General features: G+C 39.8%; 1 protein-coding gene across 1 annotated transcript in view; it reads right to left on the bottom strand.

Moving 5' to 3' along the window:
- SPOCK1 (SPARC (osteonectin), cwcv and kazal like domains proteoglycan 1) overlaps nucleotides 1-23,278 on the bottom strand; it is a 315,512-nt gene that overhangs the window by 48,235 nt on the left and 243,999 nt on the right. Inside the window, exon 6 of the mRNA XM_054842153.1 lies at nucleotides 17,215-17,329. Within this exon, the coding sequence (XP_054698128.1) occupies nucleotides 17,215-17,329 (115 nt within the window). The remainder of the gene's footprint in view (nucleotides 1-17,214; nucleotides 17,330-23,278) is intronic.

Raw genomic sequence — 23,278 nt, 5'->3', positions numbered from 1 at the left:
GTTAAGGACTTTCTGTAGTTCGGCCACATGGCATCTTTCCAACCCAATATCTTTATGCAAAACAAATCATTTTTGCATAGATTTGCATGTTACTAACATGAACAGAGACTTATTAACAACACAAATTACATCTCACTTAGATTTCATTTATTATCCTGAATTAGCTGGTGAGTGTCTATGCTTGTGCCTTATCTCTCTATGTTGGCATTTACAGAGCACTTATCATTGCGGCATCAATGCCACTCTTCATCCTTGGTATAATGCCTGGAATATGTATTCCAAACAGTCATCTGTGAAATAAAGCAAGTTAAGTTTAACTTTGCATCTGGGTATTCTGAAGGAGGAAGAAAAGTCATTTGCAGAAGCCCAGGGCATTCTGTTCTATAAAATAAAATCTCCTGAAAGTATCTAATAGAGTAACTGCTTTGCCCTACAGCATTAAGACTGCTATTTTCAACAGATTGTCTACACCCAGCTCCTTTGTAAGCTTCAGTCTAAATTTGAAACCAGTCCTTTACAGCCTGTCTAACAACCTACCCATAAAACCAGCTGGCTGGCTGGCTCTCTTCTGGCTACTTTCTTCTCCTCTTATTCATTGTGACCTACAGCTAAGGACGTTTTTCACACTGCAGACCCATGGAAAAGACTCTCATAATCTTGTTAAAGGCTGGCATACTTGACTTGCAATACAGAATCCTGCATTTGTCTCCTCGGGGAAATAAACACTTTTAAAGAGGCTTTGGACTTCTAAAATGACTTAAACAAATACAATGGCCACACTAGTAATAAGTGAATCAGTTTCCTACTTCTCACAAAAATGTCTACAGTGAGGAATTTGGATTTTATATGCCCTTACACAAACTCATCTACAGCTTTATTTTTTTATTGCTCATATGTTCTCAAGGGAAACCAATTTCTCTTTCAAGCAGCAGTGACTTTAGAAAGTCAAAGCATCCAGTTGCTAGAGGAGGGTTTACTTTACCTCTCATCACTGAAACCCTGCTGTGGAATACAATCTGTTTTCAGAAGAGCAAAGAGGTGAAGGACAAAAACAAACAGCAATTACTCTAAGGCCGTGAAGAGCTTGGAAACTGGTATTCTCGCGCATCTGAATTAGAGTAAGAGAATATACTGGTCAAAGTGTTGCCAAGGAAAATGCTCTATCACTGAACGTGCTGAAATTTGTCTTGCTGTCATCTCGAATATGAAGCTGTAATATAATAGTATATAATATTTGTATTTATGGCTGCTTTTTAAGAAAGATTGCACCAATTTGTTAACTCTCCTTTAGGATAGACATTGGGCAATGACATGATAATATATTCACACTTTGCACTGATAACTATAATTCCATTATTTCATGACTAAAAACTTTCTTGCTACTCTCCATCCCTTGCCATACCAGTGAAATAAGCTTCTGAACTTTCCCCTTGGCTATCTACTTGAAAAATAACTGCTTTTCAACCTAAATTCATGCAACAGCTTTCTTAGGGATTCCACCAGTCCATAATATAACACGTTTAATGCATATTCACGTATTTGATGCACCAGGAGAAATAAAACACAGTATTTTTAACTACCACTGTTGCCAGAGCAGCACTGTCTTTAGCGTTAGCAAGAGCTGGCCATACAAGACTTTTATATACACAGCAACTCTGCCGCAAAGAACTGGTCATTTACCCAGACACATTTCAGGTTTTCTAATGCGTATGCTATAACACTTTCTGAGGTTACCAAATAATCAGAGTGGGCTTGAAGATAAGCCTTAGATCATGTGTAGCGAAATCTTGTGCAAACTAGAGAGAGAAGAAAAATCACACCAACCCTCAGTCGCTACCAGTTAACTTGTAAACATACGTTATACTGAGCAACCTCAAACTCTTCATGGTTTTTTTTTGCAAAATTCCAATTACAGAAATTGGAATTCCAATAATAATTGGAATATTATTGGGGATTATTCACAAACTTAAGGTTTAAATATTTATACTTATAACAACTTCTTGTGACATTTGCTGATAAAACTATCCCTAATCAGCCAACCAAACATAAATGTATTTGAAACTTGGAAACTTTTTGCCATAAAATAAGAAAATAATCTCTCTTTATATTAAATTAAGTGCAGGAGCTACTCTATGGCTTTCACTAGTTCTTCGAGCATGGCACACAAGTCCAGGCTTGCTTAGAACATAAACTCTTTTAATGTAATTCAGTTTCCCAAGGTCAGGAGGAGGAGTTTATTTCCGAACCCTTGTTCTTAACAGTGGTGTTGTGCAACATGAAATAGCACCACCACTATCAGCAGGTTCTGAATTTCTTTTGAAATGCAAAGACCTGCCAATGAATCTGCTTCTCTAAAGCTTAATATATTGTTTTCACTTGCATCTTCTTTATTGTCACTCTTTTATCCCTGCACTTCAATTGCACACGGCATCTTTCCTTTATTGAGGGCTGCAGTTAATCAGCTGGTTCCATAAAGCACCACATAAATTCTGTTTTATGAATTCTTTGTCACAAGAATGTAGCCAAACGCCTTGTGCCCCAAGACTCAGCAGTAACACATCACCCTTGTACAGCCTTGCAAAACTGTGATGGAAATTACAGCAGTCCAAGAACAGAAACTCCTCAATCACCTTTACGATGGTAGTGTTGGTAATGAAAAACTAGAAGCCAGTGATGTTTAACAGACAGGTCTTAAAAGAGCGAGAAAAAGAGAGAATGAAAATCAGTCAGGGTACATGAGTGGATAGATAGACATTTGCAAGTTGCCTTTGCAACAGAACCTCAACAGTGTGAAATGCTGCCATGAGCTCACATTTTCCAAATCTCTTACAAGTAGCAGATGTCTTACCCCTTTCCTCAAATTCCTCATTCCTTTTACACCCTACACTATATGACTAAAAAAAAAAATCTATAAAATTATGTGCAAAAATATACTCTTCGATTTAATGCATACCGAAACAATTGCCTTAAAGTTATATTTATACCATCATTTAAATACCTATACCAGGCTAGTATCTTCAACACGTTTGCAATAGTGCTGTAGCGTTAACTTTTAGGAGATGGAACTTTTTACTTTGTCTTTGTACCAAGCACAAAGAAATCAGTGACAGGGGCGGCTTAGCTCTAGACTGAGGTAGAGACTCTCCTATTTCAGCTTGAAATCATCTCTGATGAACATTGCCGCTCCAAATTTACAGAAGACTCCGGACGAGGTGTTACCAGTGCCCTGTAAAATATCACCAATATTTCTGGAAATACGTCTCCTGACATACCTGAGGATTATACGTGTCTTCTTCCCAGGCCATAGTTGCTCACAGTTGTTCTGTGACCAGCTACCACACCAAGGTCATTTTCTCCTTCAGACATTTCTAACCGAAGAACTCTTAGATTAAAGCAGATGTTCATATTATTAGACCCCAAGTGTATAATTACACATTTTGTGCTAATGAGCTTCTTCCCATTTCTATTGCTCCAGTTCTCAAGGACATCCAATTGAAAATACAAAAGGAACTTTTTTAAAGAAATGTGAAATACTGTCCAGTGTTTTTGCAGCCAGCTTGACTTCTTTTCATAAAAACGTAAACTGAACAGATAACACTTCCTCCCACTTGCTTCTTTATTGAAAAATCTATTTTAATTATTCATTGCCTTCTGGGTAACAGCATTCTCAAATGCAGTTACTGCATACGCTATATAGCAGCCACCATATGTCTTTCCTCCTCATACATTCAAAAAAATCAAAACACTTAAAAAATATATTTGCTAATAAAAACAAACTGTGCTTTAAAAATTCTGATCTGTTTTTTTAGATGAGAATTTCTTGTTTGCTTATGGGATTTTACTAGATTGAGGAAAGTGGTTCATACATAAGCTTCATTTAACAATCTTAAATGTACAAAGTGAAGATTGGTACGAAAGATTATTTATTTAAAACGTCCAGAATGATAGTGTTAATTTATAAAATGAAAGGGAAGCGTGACGCATACTTCATAGCACCATTCAGTTTTGTGCTTTTGACAATTTCCCTCAAAATAATTCTCCACTGCCCACCAGCAGTGTAATGTATAGATAAGGTGCTTCATCTATGAGACGCTTCTTCCAGTGCTTCTCCAGCTTGTCAGGCTCAGAAGAAAGGACTGCAAACGAGGGAAGGCTTTGCGATGGCACACAGCCCAATCTCACTGCGCTTTGCTACTCTAGGTTCTCACTTTTTCTGGATGGCATCAGCTAGAAGTACATGTTGGGTCTGACGCAAAGAAACCTCAAGGTCTGCAAGCTTCCCTGTGAAGTCGGTATTTTTCAGGCCCTTTTAAGCTCTTATCGGGAAAATGCAATACTGGTACCTCGGCACTGGGAGTTATGGAGACAAAGTTGTTTTGGTGTTTCCTGAGTATCATTCCAACTGAGCATACCTCGAGCAGAAGCTAATTAATCCCTTTGTGAAAACCACACAACAGAATAAGGCATCTTCTATATATAACTATTTTCTTAACCACACCAGAATATTGTACCATAACGTCAACAAATACGTGTTATGCGTGAGAAATACTGAGGCATTCCTTTTTCACAGTGAGATATTACAGAGATCAACAACCACGTACCATAATTGTTCGGAAAATCATGTGGCAGACAAATACATGCGTTTTTTTTCTCACTTTACAGTCCCAAATGAAGCCTAATTTTGATTGTCTCCACTAAAACGCTCAGGGAACTGTGTTTTTCAAAAGACCATATCCCTTCTACTTTTATGCATCTTAGACTCTCCAAGAATATTTGCAACCCTTTCAAGAACTGAAAGCCTAAACCTGAATTTCAATTGCGAGGGATCAGTGAGGCATTTGTAACATGCAACTCGCTGCCTGAAATGACTGTGACATGATTTTATTTTACCCAGTTTTCATTTTTCCTGTTGACAGGGATTGCCTGATAAGTGAGGACTTGCTGTTACAGACCATACTTACAATTTAGACAACGGAAGAATCTGCCTGTTGTCTGTGCCTGATAACTCCTAGGCCCTGACTATCATTACCAACAAATTGAGAAATAGGACACGATGATACGTAAAATTGCCTTCAGACAAGCAAGATGGAGCCAAGGCTATAATTTATTAAATCCAAGAATATAATGACATCATTGTATAAAGTATATTCTCACCAAGGAAACAACTGTTTTTCCATAAGCGTACCCTTCTAAACCATTAGTCATGAAATTCTGTCTCACTTAGTGGAACACAATATTAGAAAATTGTAATTAAAACTAAGATGGAAAATCATAACGCAGTAAACAGATTGCTTGGACACAAGCTTAGCCACTTTCTACGTTACTATTAATTAGAAATATTTTAAAGGCATGTCTGAATGCTTGTAGGGGACTAAGGCTTTGTAATTCAGTTCCAAACAGAGATGTGACTGTCCAAGCTTGTCCCAAGGAGAGCTCCAGAGAGGCTGGACACCTGCAGGGAAGGATAAACTGCGATTCTGAGCGAGCAATCCCCGTCTTCAGAGTCTGAGCCTGTATCTGCAAAATTAACTGGATAGATACATGTATGTTTTAACGTTTGGGATAGAAGGATCCCATGCTGGTTGCCTGGAAGCTTTTCTGATAGTGACATGTATTTTTTTGTGTTGCAGGATATTTTAGTGTTTTCTCTGTGGATGATGGACTCTCGTCTGACAGAGATCGACTTGAGCCCAATCGTTCAGATTTTAATACCTCACAAATACAGATCCTGATTCTCATTCTCGCCCATCTCTAAGGAGAGGCATCTGCTTTACAGGAAGCAGATAATATTTTTTGTGATTTACACACAGTCCATTAAACCCAATTACCAAAAAATGCAATTCCTCAGAGGAAAATGAATGTAGAGATGTCCCTGTTGGGACAGTGAAAGCTGTAAAATATGCAAGCGTATATATTTGGAATGAAGTGGTGATATCTCAAATACCATCTCCCTTCTTCTGCGCTAATAAACAGGGAATTAGAAAAAGAAAAAAATCATAACTAATTTGACACAACGCTGAGAAGTGCATAGAAAGTAACAAACTCCCTGGAACAATCGGCCTCTGGTCCATATTCATTTATACCATCATAGACCCAGAATAAATTTACCAAAGGCAACTAGCTCAACATTGCTGATAGAACTATTCCAGATTTATACTGGAGTAACCAACGATGGAGTTTAGTCCTTAAGATACCAAAACAAAACAAACTCCAGAAAATGATGTATTTGAAATTTCAAAAGTCTTATTTTCTCCTGCATTTTATTGAAAAGGTTGGGTTTTTTTTTTCCTCACACTAGGGATGTTTTAGCTTAACACTGCAGTGATAGGCACTATGGTTTATTTCTGGAGATTTTACAAACTTTTTCTTGTATTAAATGTTAGGGAAATATTCCCCAAAATGCAAAAATCAATATCGATGAGGAAAACCTATATGAAACCAGTCTTATTTATTTGTTTTTGTTTATGATGAGAGAGATTTTAGTGCTCTAATTATCATTATCAGTGCACAAACACCTGCTGTTACTAGATGGTGTTTCTATTAACACAGTGTGCCACTTCAATAGTTTTCTGTTGGCAATCCAAAATCAAATTACTTCTTGTCTGAAAATTATTGTTACTCACTGGCACTAAGTGTTTACTATGTCTGTCATTTTCTAACCTTTTCTTTACGGTAAAAAAAATGTAATAAATCAATAACCATTTTAACAGTTTGTTTAATAAGTGTTTATGAAATTCTGATTACCACTGAGCTAAGTATGCTTTTGCTGTGTTCTGTGGGTTTATACGGCCCGGTGGCATTTGCATCCTTTGCATATCAAACCGGGACGTTATCTGCAGGTATGTGGAGTTACACCTATACCGTGCTTGGGACTGCGCCCAGTTCAGACTTGGGTTTGCTGCGTCGGGTGCCTCAAATGGGGTTGTCCACACATGGAACATCATCTCCTCTCTAGCTCACGCCAGTTGTGGGACTGTTGAGCTTTGGGCTTTCCAGCTACCCCACGGTGCTGAGAATGTCCCTGCAGAGCGGCCACCTCCAGCACTGGTCTACCTCATTCCTCCACAGCTTCGTGCATGCCCCACGCTGGGACAGACCTCGCCTGCTGCATCTCTGGAGCCTCCGTATTGAACTTCGTGTGGAAGTGAGCAATCCACAGCTACTGGTTATATGGATGAAACCCGCCAAATCAATTTGATTATAATATTTCCATTTTAGGTGGTGACGACTCCTGGGCAAGGGGTGAAACCCATAGCGTGATCAGCCTGGCATCACAGTACAGCTATAAAAGCTTACGGAAACATAAGGACTTGCCTCAGCCACAGAGAGCTGCCAGAGAAGTAGCACAGCCTTAAAAGTTTTCTTTCATAAGATTTCAAAAGGATTTAAAAAAAATCCTACTTTTTTAATATAATTACACCACGACACAGTTATTTTTATGCAGTCCCTGTCTCCCGCTGCCGTCTGGGATTAGTCTTTATTTAGCGATGATGAAGAATTATGTCTCGTGTCCTCGTTCAACCTCAAAAAATTATGACAGGAATTCTGGCTCAACATTATTCTATCGGCATGTTACCTCGTTAAAGAGATGCATTTACTAAAAGTGCAAATCCTGCTGACAGTGATGTTGCTACTACAGCCAGCATCGTTTCAGTGAGTACCTTAAAGAAGCAAAGTGAAGAGTACGCTGCCTTTTTCTCCTTTCTGTCACTTTTACCTCTAAAGCAGAAGTTGTTTGCTATATTTTGGAGCCTGCTGTAATCTGATCAAATCCAAGGAAGATCATGCTGCAGAAGTGACAATGGATGGTATCATCCCTAACTTGTTATCTGCCTGGGATCTGGTACGATCAATGCTTCTACGCTGAGTTCCAAAACCTTAGAGCCACACCAAAATGCAAAACAACTTCTACGGGGCACAATTCTTTCTCCTTTTCAAGTTCCTGTCAAAGCAGGCTTCACATATACACCCGAGTGCTTTCTGTGTGTAATTGCTGAAAGTACAAAAATATTTTAATTTATACTCTGTGGTAAAAAAGCATTCAGGTATCATAGGTTCAAACCTGAATTTACTCTTCAAGCCTAACAAAGCTTTTTGGGAAGGCAATTCCCCTGTACAATGCAGCAGTCTGAAAATATGCATTTCATTTCTGTTGTATAAATACCTTGCACATATAATTCAAAACCTAAGTTTGCTCAAACTGGAAAGTTATTTTTGATATGATGTCTCCAATCTCTTTATATTCTTTGTTTGTGATGGTTTGAGCCCTTGAACTATAACATTATGTCTGTTCACACCGACATCCTAAAGCATGATGCTCACGTATTTGTGAAAAGGAAATTTAGAACTTTGTCAATTATAAAATTTATAATTCACATTATGTGTTGGCTAATTACACAGTCACAGTCAGTTGCAGTTGTGAACAGGAAAAATACCACATGAGTTCTATAAATAGCTAAAGACCTCATCTTACAAATATTGATATCCTTAAATGTAGTCAGGTGACCTCATTCACCAAAGACAATGGGCCTACTTACTCAAGTAGTAACTCCTGAGTACAAGTGTTTGCACTGACAAGACAACTCAAAGCACAAATTGGTTTTTGAATTGATAAATCATTTACTTTTTTTGAATTTCAAACAATGAAAACAGCCAAGAAATGCATATTTTCAGCTATCACTATAGGAAAAATGCAGCTTCTCAAAAAGAAATTATTGAGAATTATTTGCTAGGACATAGAAAAATGCTTAGGTTCAAAATTATAGTTTTGTGCCTACTTTAAATCTAACTGTGTAGCACCTTTCTTCCATTTCTCTTCCTGGCATGACTAATATTTTTTGTTTATCGATGGCTACATTCTGCATTCATCACATTTTTCCTAATAGTTTTTGCTAACTTTGGAATGTAGATACCAAGCCCTAACTTTTCCTCAAAAAAGGAATATTAAAAGCTGCATAAACTGAGAGGGAAGACCATTATGTGAGGTCTTCCCAGTGAATCCTGACACATGCAACGCCTTTGAAAGCTAGTGAGCCCTTCCACCTCAAAGCAGGTATATCAGCTGATTTTGGGACAGAATGGGGCAATACTTTGCATACAACGTTATACTGTGCTGTTTGCTTCTATATTCTTGTTGCTTTCATGCAAATATTTCAAAGGAAGCCTTACAATATAATCCAGCTTCTGAGGTGATCTACGTGATTCAAGACGCCTCCTTGCCTTCCTCGGGGAAGCACCACACTTTTAAGGTGTGGTCGCTATTTATCGTAAGGCCTTACAAGGTCTGCCCTAACTTGCTAACAAAAAGCTAGAAGATTCTGCAAGTGATTTATCTGCAAATGTTTTGCAGTACTTGAAACTGTTCTGCATGATGACTTGCTAATTGTACGCCATGGAAATTCCTTCCACCTCACTTCTGCAATACAGCAAAGTTATTACAAAAATTTGGATGCTTTTGAGGTTAAATTACATTGATTAAAGATGTTTCACTGAATCTGAAGGGGAGCAGTAACTACAATTGATCACATCATTATATGTAGCTAGCCTAGAAATCAATGCAAAGAAGATGTATGATTTGATGGGAATGTAAGTGATATAATTTCAGAGTGATATAAATAGCAGCAGTTTTAATGTTTCCTATTCAGCAACATCTATTGCTCAGTTATAAATGCTTCAGGATGATCAGGTTTTCAAAATGGGCCAGAAACATGTACTGAACACATGGAGGACTCCCTACCCGTGAGTTACAAACACAACCTTTGGTAAGCAATCCTCTGTAGTTTGTGGACGTGGTTAAGTATTGACCACACAATCACACCAACATTTCCTTCAGCAAAGAGTGGGGCCCAATGGCCTCAATCAACCTCTTGTAAGGGAATCACCATCCTTCTGAGCTACAGGGAAAGGACTTGCATTTAATGGGTCCTTCCTGAGCTATTCCAAGGTTAGCTCTGCATGCGAGTTGATAAAATACACCTCCTTCACAGACACAGGAGAAGATATCAGAGTGATGTGGTGTAGGAATATAAAAAACATATCAGGAAAAACTAGCATTTGTATATCAATCAATTAACATGTTCTCATTAACATTATTAGCTTTTTTGCTCTATTCCTTTTCAGCATATGAACATTTTATTCACTTGGCTCTCAGATTGTGCGTTCAATTTAAGATAACACTCCAACAAAAATACTGGTTTTCCCATGAAATATGTACGTGTAGAATTTGCAGCCTTTCCCTCATAAGCTCCTGCTTTTCTCCAGTACACAAAAGGAAGATACATGTGAAGTCAAGCAGCAGAACAAAACATGCCCAGCCACCATTACTTTGCTCTTTCTTCTGACCCTGGCAAGAACTTGATTTTGCTGCCTCAGTCTTGAAGCTATTTGCTTTTCCTTCTGCTAGGAGTGGGTGATGGTAATAGCCATCCATGAAGAGCAAAGGTATCAGTTCTTGCCTGCTTCTCACTTTCTTTTAATCAAATATTAATTGGGTGCAGCCACTTCACTACTCACAGACAATATCTATGAGAAATGAAAAAAGTTAATCTTTCATGCTTTCAGGAAAGGGATAATAAAGACTCATCTCCTTGTGTGAAAGCTTGTAGGCAAAATAATAGTAATAATAATAGAAATAATAATTATAATTATTGTTTACAGATACTACATAGCTCAGATTTCCTTAGGTAAGGTCATTTCATCATGTAACAAATTAAAAGACTGAATTGCATTATTCATACAGAAATTTTTGGAGCAAAAATATCAGATCCTGCATAGTTTAGAGCTAATAATCCTCCTCTTTACTGATGAAGTCCAGAGAAGGAGCATGTCAGTGTCTGGAACACACATCACTGTTTGACATCCTTACATCTGACCTGCACTCAAAGTTTGGTTTGAACACTTTGGTTTGAACAAACATAATTTCTCCTCTGTGAAACAGGATAAAAACCCATCCTCGTTCACAGAATTATAGAATGGTTTGAGTTGGAAGGGACCTTAAAGACCATGGGGCACACCCGGTACTAACCCAGGTTGCCCAAAGCCCCATCCAACCTGGCCTTGAACACTGCCAGGGAGCCAGGGGCAGCCACAGCTTCTCTGGGCAACCTGTGCCAGGGCCTCAGCACCCTCACAGGGAAGAATTTCTTCCTAATATCTCATCTAAATCGACCCTCTTTCAGCCTAAAGCCATTCCCCCTTGTCCTATCACTCCATGCCCTTGTAAACAGTCCCTCTTCAGCTTTCTTGCAGGCCCCTTTAGGTACTGGAAGGCTGCAATCAGACCTCCCCAGAGCCTTCTCTTCTCCAGGCTGAACTACCCCAACTCTCTCAGCCTGTCTTCACAGGAGAGGTGCTCCAGTCCTCTGATCATCTTCATAGCCTCCTCTGGACTTGCTCCAGCAGGTCCATTTCCTTTAAATGTTGGAGACCTGAGAGCCGGATGCAGTACTCCAGGTGGGGGATCTCACAAGACTGGAGGAGGAAAATCCCCTCCCTTGACCTGCTGGTCACGCTGCTTTTGATGCAGCCCAGGACATGGTTGCCTTTCTGGGCTGCAAGCACACATTGCTGGGTCATGTTGAGCTTCTCATCAACCAACCCCCACAAGTCCTTCTCCTCAGGGCTGCTCTCAATCCATTTTCCACCCAGCTCGTATTTGTGCTTGGGACTGCCCTAACCCACATGCAGGACCTTGCACTTGGCTTTGTTGAAGTTCATGAAGTTCGCACAGGCCCACTTCTGAAGCCTGTCAACATCCCTCGTTTTATACTAAAGCTTTGAAACTTCCAGTATCTTAATTTTAGAATGTTTTTGTTTTACCATTCACAGGGTTTGAGACTCAAATAGGTCATTTAAACATCTACCTGGAAATTTAGTGTCAGAAGTAGTCTTTTTTCAAAGCTAAAGCCACAAAAGGAAAAAAATTCCTGGCAAATCAAACCCAGGAACCAATTTCAACTCGACCATGTTCATGACTCATACTTCATCTTCATAAACTTTAAAATTATTTACTCTGCAGTCATGAAACCTTGTGAATAGCAATTTGAAACTGAAATATTTGTTGAAAGTGGATTTCAAAGGAAGACTTAGTTCCAAGACTTTAAATTCTTTTAGTTGTCAGTCATTCAGGCACAAGAAGTGATACAACTCATTTGGCAAACAAGACTGATTTCTTCAAATGAACTTCATGCACCAAGTGCTCTTTTTATAAAGGAATGGAACATTAGACTTTCTCATCATCCATCACACCCAATAGGGCTGGTGGTTAAATGCTGCAATTCATATCCTAAACTATACCCTAAACAAGGTAGATTCTTGATCGAGTTTGCCAAGACCTGTTCCTGTAACTTAAAAATGTTCTCTTGGTGCCCTTTAGAAATCTAAACAACACTCAGTGTAATTGAATATATTTTCTGCTGCCTATTGACCTTACATTTCCCTTATCGAGATTGCATTTCCTTAGAAGTTGCTTTGGGCATTTCTGCAAGGTCAAAAAGACACAATGCACAGATAGGGATAAACCTACTTTGAATTACTGCATCTGTTCATGCTCCAGCGGCTCTGCAACCCTGATGGCAACAAATCAAGACTAGTATGTTGGGACTATAGTACTCAACTTAGAAAACACAAAAAGAACCTATGGTCAGAAAGAGGCCTGACATGCTGTTAAACATTTACCATCCTGCCTGAGCTACTACACCACTAACACATGTAACAAACAGGGGTCACACAGGTATGGACCACTTTATTGCAACTACAAATTCACATTTGCCAAGAGATGCCCCAATCATTGCATGATGTTGTCTTTTTGATAGAACACACTGCACATGCAAAGGAAAAATCTCTTCCCTTGCCAGTAGGTTCTGAAGAACTAAAACTGGTTGTTTCTTGTCTGAAATCTTTTTTTTATGGAGGGGTTTTAGAAGCTTCAGCTAGTGTCAAAATAAGTTATGCGTGATGAGAACTCTAGTTAATATTGCAGAGCTTTTGGAAAGAGGTACCTGAAAACCACCAGCAGACAGGACTTTGTGTCTTAAATAACTTCTGTCACTTAGGTGCCAGTGAGTCAGTTAACAGTCCTTTTCTTTTGTTGAAGTCATAGCCTTATTCATTTTACAGTATTAGATAAAAGGGCACACATGCTCCAAAAGGGCAGCTAACCTCAGGGTAGACTACAGCTCAACCTTGGTCTCTGGGTAGCTGAGTTGAAAATCAGCAGCTATCATGGACACATATTGTAAAGCTGGAACACTGCTGTGAATAATGAAGCATATCAAGTGTTTTGATAAACCAAAGGAATCTAAATGTGCCTCAAAAAGAAAAGAGAGAAAGCAGTAGGGCTTGTCGTCTTTTCCAAATCTTCCATTAGTACTCTCACAGAGTCCTGTCTTCTACCTCTCAGACTTTGACTCAAACTTTCATTTAAGAAAACGAAGAACACAATCCTGCCATCTCTTCAAAGATTAAACTTTATGGTAGAAAGATTATATTGTTGTTATTTGCCATTAAAGATAATCACTCTGGTGTAGTTTTCCTTTGCTAGCATTTGTGTTATTTTATTAACGTCTCCACAATACAAGTCAGCGCTATAAAGGGAATTCCAATTTTTAACATGATTATTAGTCTTGATTTTCATCCTCAAAGCAGAGATGTTTTTGACGGAGCCCAGGGAGGAGGAAGGGATTAGACTCAGACACCGCAGTCAATTGTTACCTCCGAGCACATACACTTAGATTGCTTTTCTTTGATGCCGCTGCCAATTTTATTCACAAGCATATAAAAAAAGGTCACGACATTTAGAATTACAGTACTCTGGAAATTAAATGTTCCTTTACATTTTTAATTTCTGAAAGTAATTTATTATGGAATAATATTTGAATATGATTGAATGAATATGTAAAGATTAATGCAAACTGTCTTCAAATTGGAAGTTCACAACCACATACATTTAACCTTGTTGTATAATAGGCATAAAAAAGTTTATGCGGTGGCTCTAAGAGCTGCATTTCCATTTTGCTGGAAGCATTTGCACTGTAATTCTCCTTAGTATTTTTCCACTGACATGTCTGTATGAGGCATGAGGTTTAGCTCTCTATCATTTTCTACTTAAGATTATGCTGTATTTGAAAGGATTTCACAAACCTGGCAACTAAATAAGGAGGAGAAACAGAGTCCCAACTGTCTACACAATTCTTTTATACAGATTTTTATATGGGAAATCAAACTACTGATTTTTATACCAATTCAGCAATATTAATGATACTATAGTACTATAAGAGGAAAATAAACCAATTTTGTGTGAAGACTAGAGAAAACACTAAGGTACCAAGAAACCAAAACACTAGTCAGAAGCTCCAGACTGAGAGGTCTGGAGATTTGGTGACGGGGAGATTGCTCAAGTGCTGCCATGACCAGGCTTGGGGGGACTGCCGTGCTCTGCCATGCGATTGCCTTGGACATCTCACGCGTGTCACCTTAGATATTAGTCAGGGCTTATTTCTCCAAAGCCGGGTGACGCTACTTGTTGAGCAAATAAAGGAATCTTACAAAAGGCAGTGCTATGGAAATTTTTCCTGTGGTCAGCAATTAGCATTCATAATTCTCCCATAAACCTGAGGAAAGCTGGCTGGCTTCCAGGCTGTAAAGGGCACACGCACACAATTCCAAATCCTACTTCAGATGCTGCTAAAATTGCACCGGGTAAAATTTGTACTAGCATATAGAATTTACTCAAGTTTTCTCATGGAAACTCCTGGGAAGTCTTCATTAAAAGACTGCCAAACTCTGAAATATTCAGTCTGAGACTGCGTGACACTCAGTGGGCCAACTGAAGAGACAATGTCTGAAGAAAGGAGACTGAGGAGGGAAGTTAAAGGAAGTCTTTAACTGGCACATTACAGGTGCATTCAAAGGTCAGGAAGAAAATTTAAGATAAAGCAAGTTAGAAAGCCCCTGTGCTATTGATTATTTGATTCTCAATACCAAATCCTTCTGTGGGCATTGCAGCACCCAACCCCAGAAAGAAACAGTGATAAAGCAAGATATTATACTGCTACTATTTTTTCACATATACATGTCTATGCACACACACAATCACTCCCACGCCAGTACGAGTATCTTGCTTATGACACAACAACCAGGCTCATGAGCCGTTTCTTTGCATGCGTTTGATGCAGGAGATGACTGACGTCTTCAGTGTTTTGAATGCTTCCATGCACACCTGGCAATGGTTTCCCTTATTTCCCAGGTGACCACGCTCCTCCAAGGGGGCAGAGCGCTCTCTTCGTGCCACGCTGAAGACGGCAGAATTGAGGCATTTAATATCTTTGTCAGCAGGGCAATGGCAGGAGTACTGTTAGCTCAAGTTCGGCCTCTTGAAAAAGCCTTCAGGAAAGTTGCTCGGCAGAACACCCAATCCATTAAATTAAAGCTTTGTTGGTTAGAGTTGAAATTTTGAGCCAAGGAAAACAAAACCCTGGGTTTCAGAATACATATACCCTGTCAAACTGCATTTATCAAGATAAGGGTTATTAGAATCTTTTTTCTCTTGCGTGAATGAAATTCTAAGCTTAAAATGTCACTGCAGATTTATTAATTTGATACTTTTTCTGATATGGGCAACAAAGAGGGCATATAGGGAGCAGCTTATGAGAAAAGTATATGTTTGTGCCTGACTGCAAGAAATAGAAAATATGAATAAGGCAATTTATCAGTGAGTATTCTGTAACCAAAAGATTCAAGCCACATAAAGCAATATTACAGTTATATATATTGATTTCAGAGCCTTGCCATCTAAAATACTTCATCGAAGCTTGATAGCTATGCAGAAAAATGTCTGTGATTTGCAAAAAATGGAATAAACCTGAATTTTCAGGAATCACTGCTTGTGATTCTAGAAAGCAGGTGGAGGCTTCATGTGACAACTGGTGCTGTGCTAGCGGCTACAGTGTGTGGAGCAGCACCAGCAGGCTCAGCAGTGTCTTCAGCTGAAGCGACAGGGCCTGAACTAACCAAAGGACGTGGTGTTTAAACATTTTTTTCTGTTTCTGTGCCTGCTACTGTCGGAACGTGTCCATAGAGGGGAGGAGTAAGAGCGAAAAGAGGTTCTCAAATATTTTGGGTCAAACAGACCGTTGTCCAAGCTTCATCTCTTTTATGCTCCATGTGGTGCACAAGGCAAATAAACATATTTCGCTGCTTAACCTGACAGAGCAAACCCTGCGTAACTCACCGCTATGGCTTTGTGAGCTGCTAATACAGAGAGGAGCCCAGGAGCTGTGAGTTAACCCTCTTAGCGCTCCTCCTAGGAGGGGAGACAACACTCTGCTTAAAAACAGGCTTGTATTCACTTTGCCCTCACCAGCACATCTGCCCGTATATCAAGAAATTTCAGCCACGAACACCAACTCTTTTCCCTTCCTAAGGGCTTTCCCCATAGCAGGGTGGAAACTCTTAGACAGAACCTGGCTGTGGCGCTTGCCCTGCTGCTGGACTTTGGCTTTTAGTCGGTCTCTTTTGCAAGAACTAAATCCCTTTGGATGACGTCACTCCGAGACAGCTTGTGCTTACTTCCTTGGCAAAGACCTGGGGGTGTGAATTAGCTCACCGGGCTCACAGACCTGCAGAGAGAACTCACCGGGGAGCTGGCGGGGAAAACGGCCACTTGTGCTGAGACTCCAACCTTCAGTTTTACATAACGTTATTTGCAACAAGTTTGTGGTTGAAACAGTTTCATACATAAATACAGATACATATATATATATTTATTTCACTTGTAACGATAACAATAATAACAATAAAGACAAAAATTATAATTCAGATCCCATGTACTATATATGTGTGACTTTAAATGACTTTTGGTTAACACACAGGCTACTGATCTTTTTTTTTTTTACTTACGAAGTAATGAACCATCAAGTAGCACTTCTATCTTCTTTTATGATGATTCAATATTTTCATTTGAAATATTTTCACTCAAAAATGAGAATTGTTAGCCAGAACTCAGTTTTCCTAGGAGACTCTAGTAAGTGGGTGTTAGTTTTGCAGTAGTTGTTTGAAAGCAGTATGTGTTTAGAAAAGGATTAATTGTACCTTAGCTTTTTCTCAGAAAGTGTTACATATAAAATCTACTAGTTAAGAAATGCCTTTCTTACATTCTTCTAAGACCATAACAGGAACCAATTAACGCGCTATAATTCCATTAACGGCTCAACTCACCAGTCTTCTCCACCTTGTGTTTTGAACTTTCGGGACCCGGAAGGCAGGGGCAGGGCCCTTCGCATCGAGCCGTGATGGTTTTGCCAGAAGTACACGCATGAAACTCCAACTTGCACTAGAAGTGTAAAAAAATGCAAGAATACGTTTTGAATTAGGACAAGACATAAAAGCAGCAGCTGTGGATTAAATTAGAAATTGCATTTAGCAGTAATGTCATTGGACAGATTGCAAAACTTCAATCTCTATTGAAAATACCATTGTTTTTATTATTACAGATAACAACGCTAATAGCTACTTCCTACGCAGAGTTTTGCGTGGCACTTCTGAACGTGCCTCATAAAGTCTTGTTATTATTCGCTGCTTAAATACTTGGAATGTGCAGCATAGAGAGTTGAAACAATTTCTTCCAGGTCACCTGAGAGATCAGTGGCAAAGCTGGGGATAAAATACAAACCTCCAGAATCCTATGTGTTTCCTATGCTGCATTACTACGTTTCGGGTGTGAAATCGTACTATCACCCGTTACCACCACTGATTTGTTAGTTTGGTCTTTTGAGGAGCTGGGAGCTCTCAACTTCCACTGCAAGCAATGGGCTTGGCCTGAATAACATTCATGAAAAGACACCAGTCCTCACAATAGCGAGAACTAAAAGAAATTGGCTCATCAGCTGATGAGACTGGTGCTCCAACACGTCAGCTTCTCTCAGCAAGGAGGAAATTTTAAATGACTCCTATCAATGAGTTGCTTTAACGGTTAACAGCACCATCCCTAAAAATGGCCATCCATCGTGCCATCAACTCCAGAAATACAACAAAATCTTAAAACTGAAGAGTGGAAATTAAACTATGAGCAGTACAGCATAGCTCCCTATTTCTGCATACTGTTACTTGTTCCTTTCCCTTCCCTGAAACCTCAGCAGATGGGATTTTACAGCACCTCTTGACAGTCACCACATTCAAACCATTTAGGACAGCAGGACACGTGCAGTATTGGACGAATGAGACAACTCAGGAAAATTAATATTGCAAAAGTATGCTAGTCAAAAATCCCAGATTTATAACATTGTGACTATTCATAGTCTTTGCTGTTTACATCACATATATTTTAGCGCTGACTTTCCCCTAATAGCTTTGTGCCTGTGTAGTTGTCCTCTCTGCAGTTACTGCCCCAAGGATACCTTGCCCAGCAGCACCGCTGCTGGAGACTGGACTAATGTACTAATAAAAAGGAGTAAAAGAAAAAAGCACACAGAAGCAGCAACAAAAATGTAGAAGGTGTTCTCTTTGGCTTGATACCTAATGAACTGAATTCAATCCCATTTTTGTCGTCTTCAAGCACTGATCCAAGGGCTTTTAATGGAAGGGGGAGTTTTGCCTGCAGCGCTGCCTCCTGCCCAGGAAATTGGAAATGTTGGATGGTAACATCCCTTTGATAAGGCTGAGTTTTATTATAGATTAATTCTTTTTCATTTAAAAGTAGGCCAGCATGCTTACACAGTATGCCACAATGTGTTTTGAAACGTGCAGCTTTTCTGAAGGCTGAAGGACACACAGCCTCAGACCATGGTGTGTCCCAACAAAGATGCAGTGGGCAACTGGAGCTCATCTCGCAACAGCCACTGATGAAAATCACAGCATCATCTTCTGTTATTTTGGTACAGTGGAAGCCAAGAGGACAGAACAGGATGTTGTTACAAGATAAATTTGCCTCCTGCTTTGAAAGTACTGCAAATATCTTGGCTTTGCCTCTGTTTGTTTTTGTTAAAAGGGCTCATCTTTGCCCAGGCTTTAATCTAGCAGCAGGAGACCATTATCCTGTGCCTACATCCTGTTCTGTTGACATTATCTCCCGGCCAATCTGAACTTCAATGCGCCATGGTGGTTGCACACTCTGTGTGATGTTCTGCCCTTCCAATTTAGAAAATGCACAGCCACACACAAACATGCTCAAGCTTAGCTTGCACTTTATGCTAATTTCTTGCAAGACCGAAGGGAATATAAGTACTTATTTTTCATCTGTTTGCTCCATAAATGCACTTTGCACAAAACACAAAGAGAAGAGAGAGCACATCAGAAGGAGAGGAGCACAGGAGAAAGAGCTCTCTGAGCACACAGTCCTGAAGGCAACAACTCTTTCTGCAGTGTATTCTGATAGTCAGTATGGTATTGAGAACACAGGCATAAATCATCTTCCTGCAGCTGGAGTTGATCATTTAATCCCTTACAGAACATCAATTAGTTACATATTTTATTAAGCATAATAAATGGGAATTATGTATCTAAGCATTAGCAATTATACTTCAAATACCACCTTTAAGATGGTAAGGCCTATTGCAAGCCCATTATTATGTGCAGTTAAGAAAGAAAGAGCTTTACACTTGGGAACAGCAAGGCAAGGTTTTCCTCAGCTATTATGGCTGATAAAAATGACAACCAAAAAGCTCAAAATAAACCAAAAAAGAAACTGCTTAAACTGGGCTGTCTCTATCATCTGAGTGTGCATGGCAAGGAGGAGAGCTAAACTGGAAGATCACAATGGTGCAGTCACAGGTGAGTAAATTTACACCTACAATTAACCACGTTATATTCTTACCCTACTTGTTTGGGATGTTTGTTTGTATACGAATAGAACTGAGGTGGCAGCTTGGTGGAAGACAAAAGAACTCTGTCATTTTAAATATTAAATTAGGATAATACTGATTACTTTCCAAGACCTAATCACTGTATGTAGCTGATTTTCCCTTCCCTAAAGAAAAACACGGAGATATCATACGACCCATGTGATGGTGTGCTTACTTACTGTAATAACCCACGAGTAGCTCAGCTTTGGATTTAATGACATTGCCTAAGCCAAACTAAGTGATATTCAGAGGCAGAGTGACCACAGAAGACGTGTTGTGGAGCAATAATAAAGTTTTTGGACTACTCTGCCACTGGATCTACAGTCTAGGAGCCTGTTGGCTTCCCCCAAACCACGGACATTGCATTTCTACTTTTGTGGAGAAAACCCAAATACCCTCTTTCCTTTTCCCATCCTCATCTCCTACTCATGTGAAAATAAAAAGATACACATTACAGGACAAAACATAATAAATGAGGGAATGATCTAGCCTTTCACACCAAAGGAACATTGCAGTTTTGCAGACATGAGCCATGAAGCTCCTTGCAGTGATTCTACGCAGGACTCACTGGGAGCAGTCCCACAGTTTGGGGCTGGTCCCTCTGATTTCAGGGAACGCATCTCACTGGTGCTACGACTGGATATGCCCTGGCTCTCTGCTGAGCTCTTCTCCTAGTAAAGCTCCCTGGGTCCTGCCAAGCTTCATGTTTCTCTGCTACCTCCCTGATGTTTGAACTGCATTTGTTTACTACGAACCCCAAGGCCCACATAAACATCTCTAAACTATTTTACTGCAAATGGGAAAGCAGCTCTGTTATTTGTTGCTAAATGTATATGCAGATCAATAAAATATATGAGGGGAGAAACGGTTGTACATATTCATGGAAAATTCATAAATTAATTTATTCAACTAAGATGTGGGAAATTATTGCAGAGTGTGTTTTGGCTAAAGTGTTCCCCTGAGAATCCACTACTCCTATAATGATTCCCTCTTTATTGTCAGTGAATCTACAGCAATGTGTTTTGCATAAGCATTCACATTTGAGGGAGAAAGAAAATAGCTACATAAAATTTATTCCCAGCTATTTTATTCTTGTCTGTCAGTCTCCAGCTTGCAGTGCCTGCTAGAGTAGAATCTAGATTTTTTTTTTTAATGATGTAATAAAACAGCGTATCTCTGTCTTTATACTGGCTTTCATCTTTTGGCAGCCCGGTTTTGATCTAACCTGCATGTCAGTAATATTGTTGAATAAGTTACTGTGATCTTTTACACAAGGGTGTATATATTTGACTAACGAACGTTGACGCGGACAGCTCAGTACAGCCTCCAGACCATGTTAATGTCTTGAAGAGCTTTGCATCCTGATATAAGGAACTCACGTATTTGCTTAAAATGCAGCCAAGTAGGGCCGCGGTGGGGTGAAAGAGGGGACGGCAGCACTCGGGCAGCTGCTGGCCATGGGGAGCATCAGTACGGAGCAGCCAGATCCAGCTGGTACTGAGCGATGCCCACCTCCGTGCCCTGCTGCTGAGCTGAAACTCCCTCCGGCAGCGTGTCAGCCACGGGTGAGACAGCACAGAATCACAGAACCATAGCATTGTTTAGGTTGGAAAAGACCTTTAAGATCATGAAGTCCAACCGTTAACCTAGCACTGCCATGGCCACCACTAAACCGTGTCCCTAAGCGCCACATCTACACGTCTTTAAAATACCTTTTAAATCCCTTTGGAAGCTGCTCCTTCCACCAGCAGACACCCAGCCGGTCCCTGCTGCGATCAGCTAACAACCCCCCTGCCCGGGGAGGAGAGCAGACAGGACCCACCGCGACAATAAATGCTCCCAGCAGCAGGATGGACTTTGTGCACAGTGACAATAACTGATGCATTAACTACACATGCTGGCAGCTCGCTCAGTAACGACATAGCTGTGTGTTTCTTCATTGTGGTTCTAATTACAATATATAGGGTAAACACTGTTGGAGCCGAGGTCTGACAGCACCCTTCATTGGGAACGCAGATGTACCTGAGAATCCGTTCAGCGGGGGAGGAGGCTCTCCGAGACCCTGCTTTGGTCTTAATGCCTGAAATTGGTAATATGAAATCTGTCATTTAAAATTTCTTGTAGTTATGCTGACAAAGGAGAAGATGTTAGCTGCCAAACTTTTATTGCTTCTGTCACTAATTGAAAGGTGAGTTAAAAAGGGGAGAAACATTTTTGTTGGTGGGAGTAGGTAAGAATTAGCAGACAATACACATGATGAAGATAAACTACCATGAAGTCTCTTTCTCAAAAGACTGAATATTGGAATAGGAGGTTAAATTTTACAGTATACTAATTAAAATGTACGTTAAAACTCTGAAACGTTACATCTTTAATAGCAGTGGCTCTAAAACTCCGTTGTTGAACAGTGCTCTTGCCTGGAAGACACTGCATCTTCTTTAGCGTCCTGCAGCTTTTTACATTTCCACTGAGAATTATTTTGGTGCAGTGTTTGTTTTATGGCACCTTTTTTGTTCTCTCATAATATGTCTCTCCTAAACTTCAGACACAAATACCAAAAGCTCATTATTTTCTACCTTATCTTTTACTCAGTACCTGCCACCGGCAGAAGCTAACACTTCCTGAAATTACAGCATATATATTTTTTAGTCCAGAGTTTCTTTATATCAGTAGGTTTTTTGTACCTATCTGTCTTAGCAGATAATTAGAATCCATTGGAATTCAGACACCCATTTGAGAGGGGTTGTTTGTTTACATGCTTTAAGGCAGTGCTTCCTTAGCCAGGACTCTTATCAGTATTTTCTTTGTAAGCCTCCAGTTTCCAGTTTTCATCAGATGGAAGAAATTTTACTATATTTGGAACACCCTCAGTCCAAGAGACTTTTTTAAAAAAAAAAAACAAAAAACACCACAACAAAAACTTGGCACAATAACTAAAAAGGTTCAGTATCTTTTCTTCAAGTCCCAAAAGAAATATCATATGGTGCACTCCCATTGCATCCTGCTGAACATGTACATAAAAAAGTTTTAATGGGAATTCTACAAACTTTTTCAGCTCTGTAAAACCTGAAATCCTGAAAACAACTGCCCAGTTGGGAGACAGCAAAGTCAACCATGTGAATTGAAGTTTGTGAAAAGTCAGACACTAATGCAAAGTCCCGACACGAGTCTCAACTTCTGGGCTGCGTGGTCCCTCAGTGCTTCTCCTCCCTGCCGTGCAGTTCTGCCGCCTCTTCCCAAACCAGACCCCGCTGCCCTGGGCTCTGGAGAAGGAGAGGGGTTGGGACAACAGAAAAAGTGGACGCTGAACATACAGACCAAGCTCAGTCCCCAGGACTGACCACTTGGGTAGGCTTTGTACGGACAAAAGGGGCTATTCTGTGGCCAGACTAGCATTTTTGCTAGGTAGTATAGTCATCTCGTTTGGGCATACGCTTGCTGTT

Source organism: Grus americana, chromosome 14 (assembly GCF_028858705.1).
Source record: "Grus americana isolate bGruAme1 chromosome 14, bGruAme1.mat, whole genome shotgun sequence".
Lineage (NCBI taxonomy): Eukaryota > Metazoa > Chordata > Aves > Gruiformes > Gruidae > Grus > Grus americana.
This window is presented reverse-complemented; position numbering and strand designations above follow the sequence as displayed.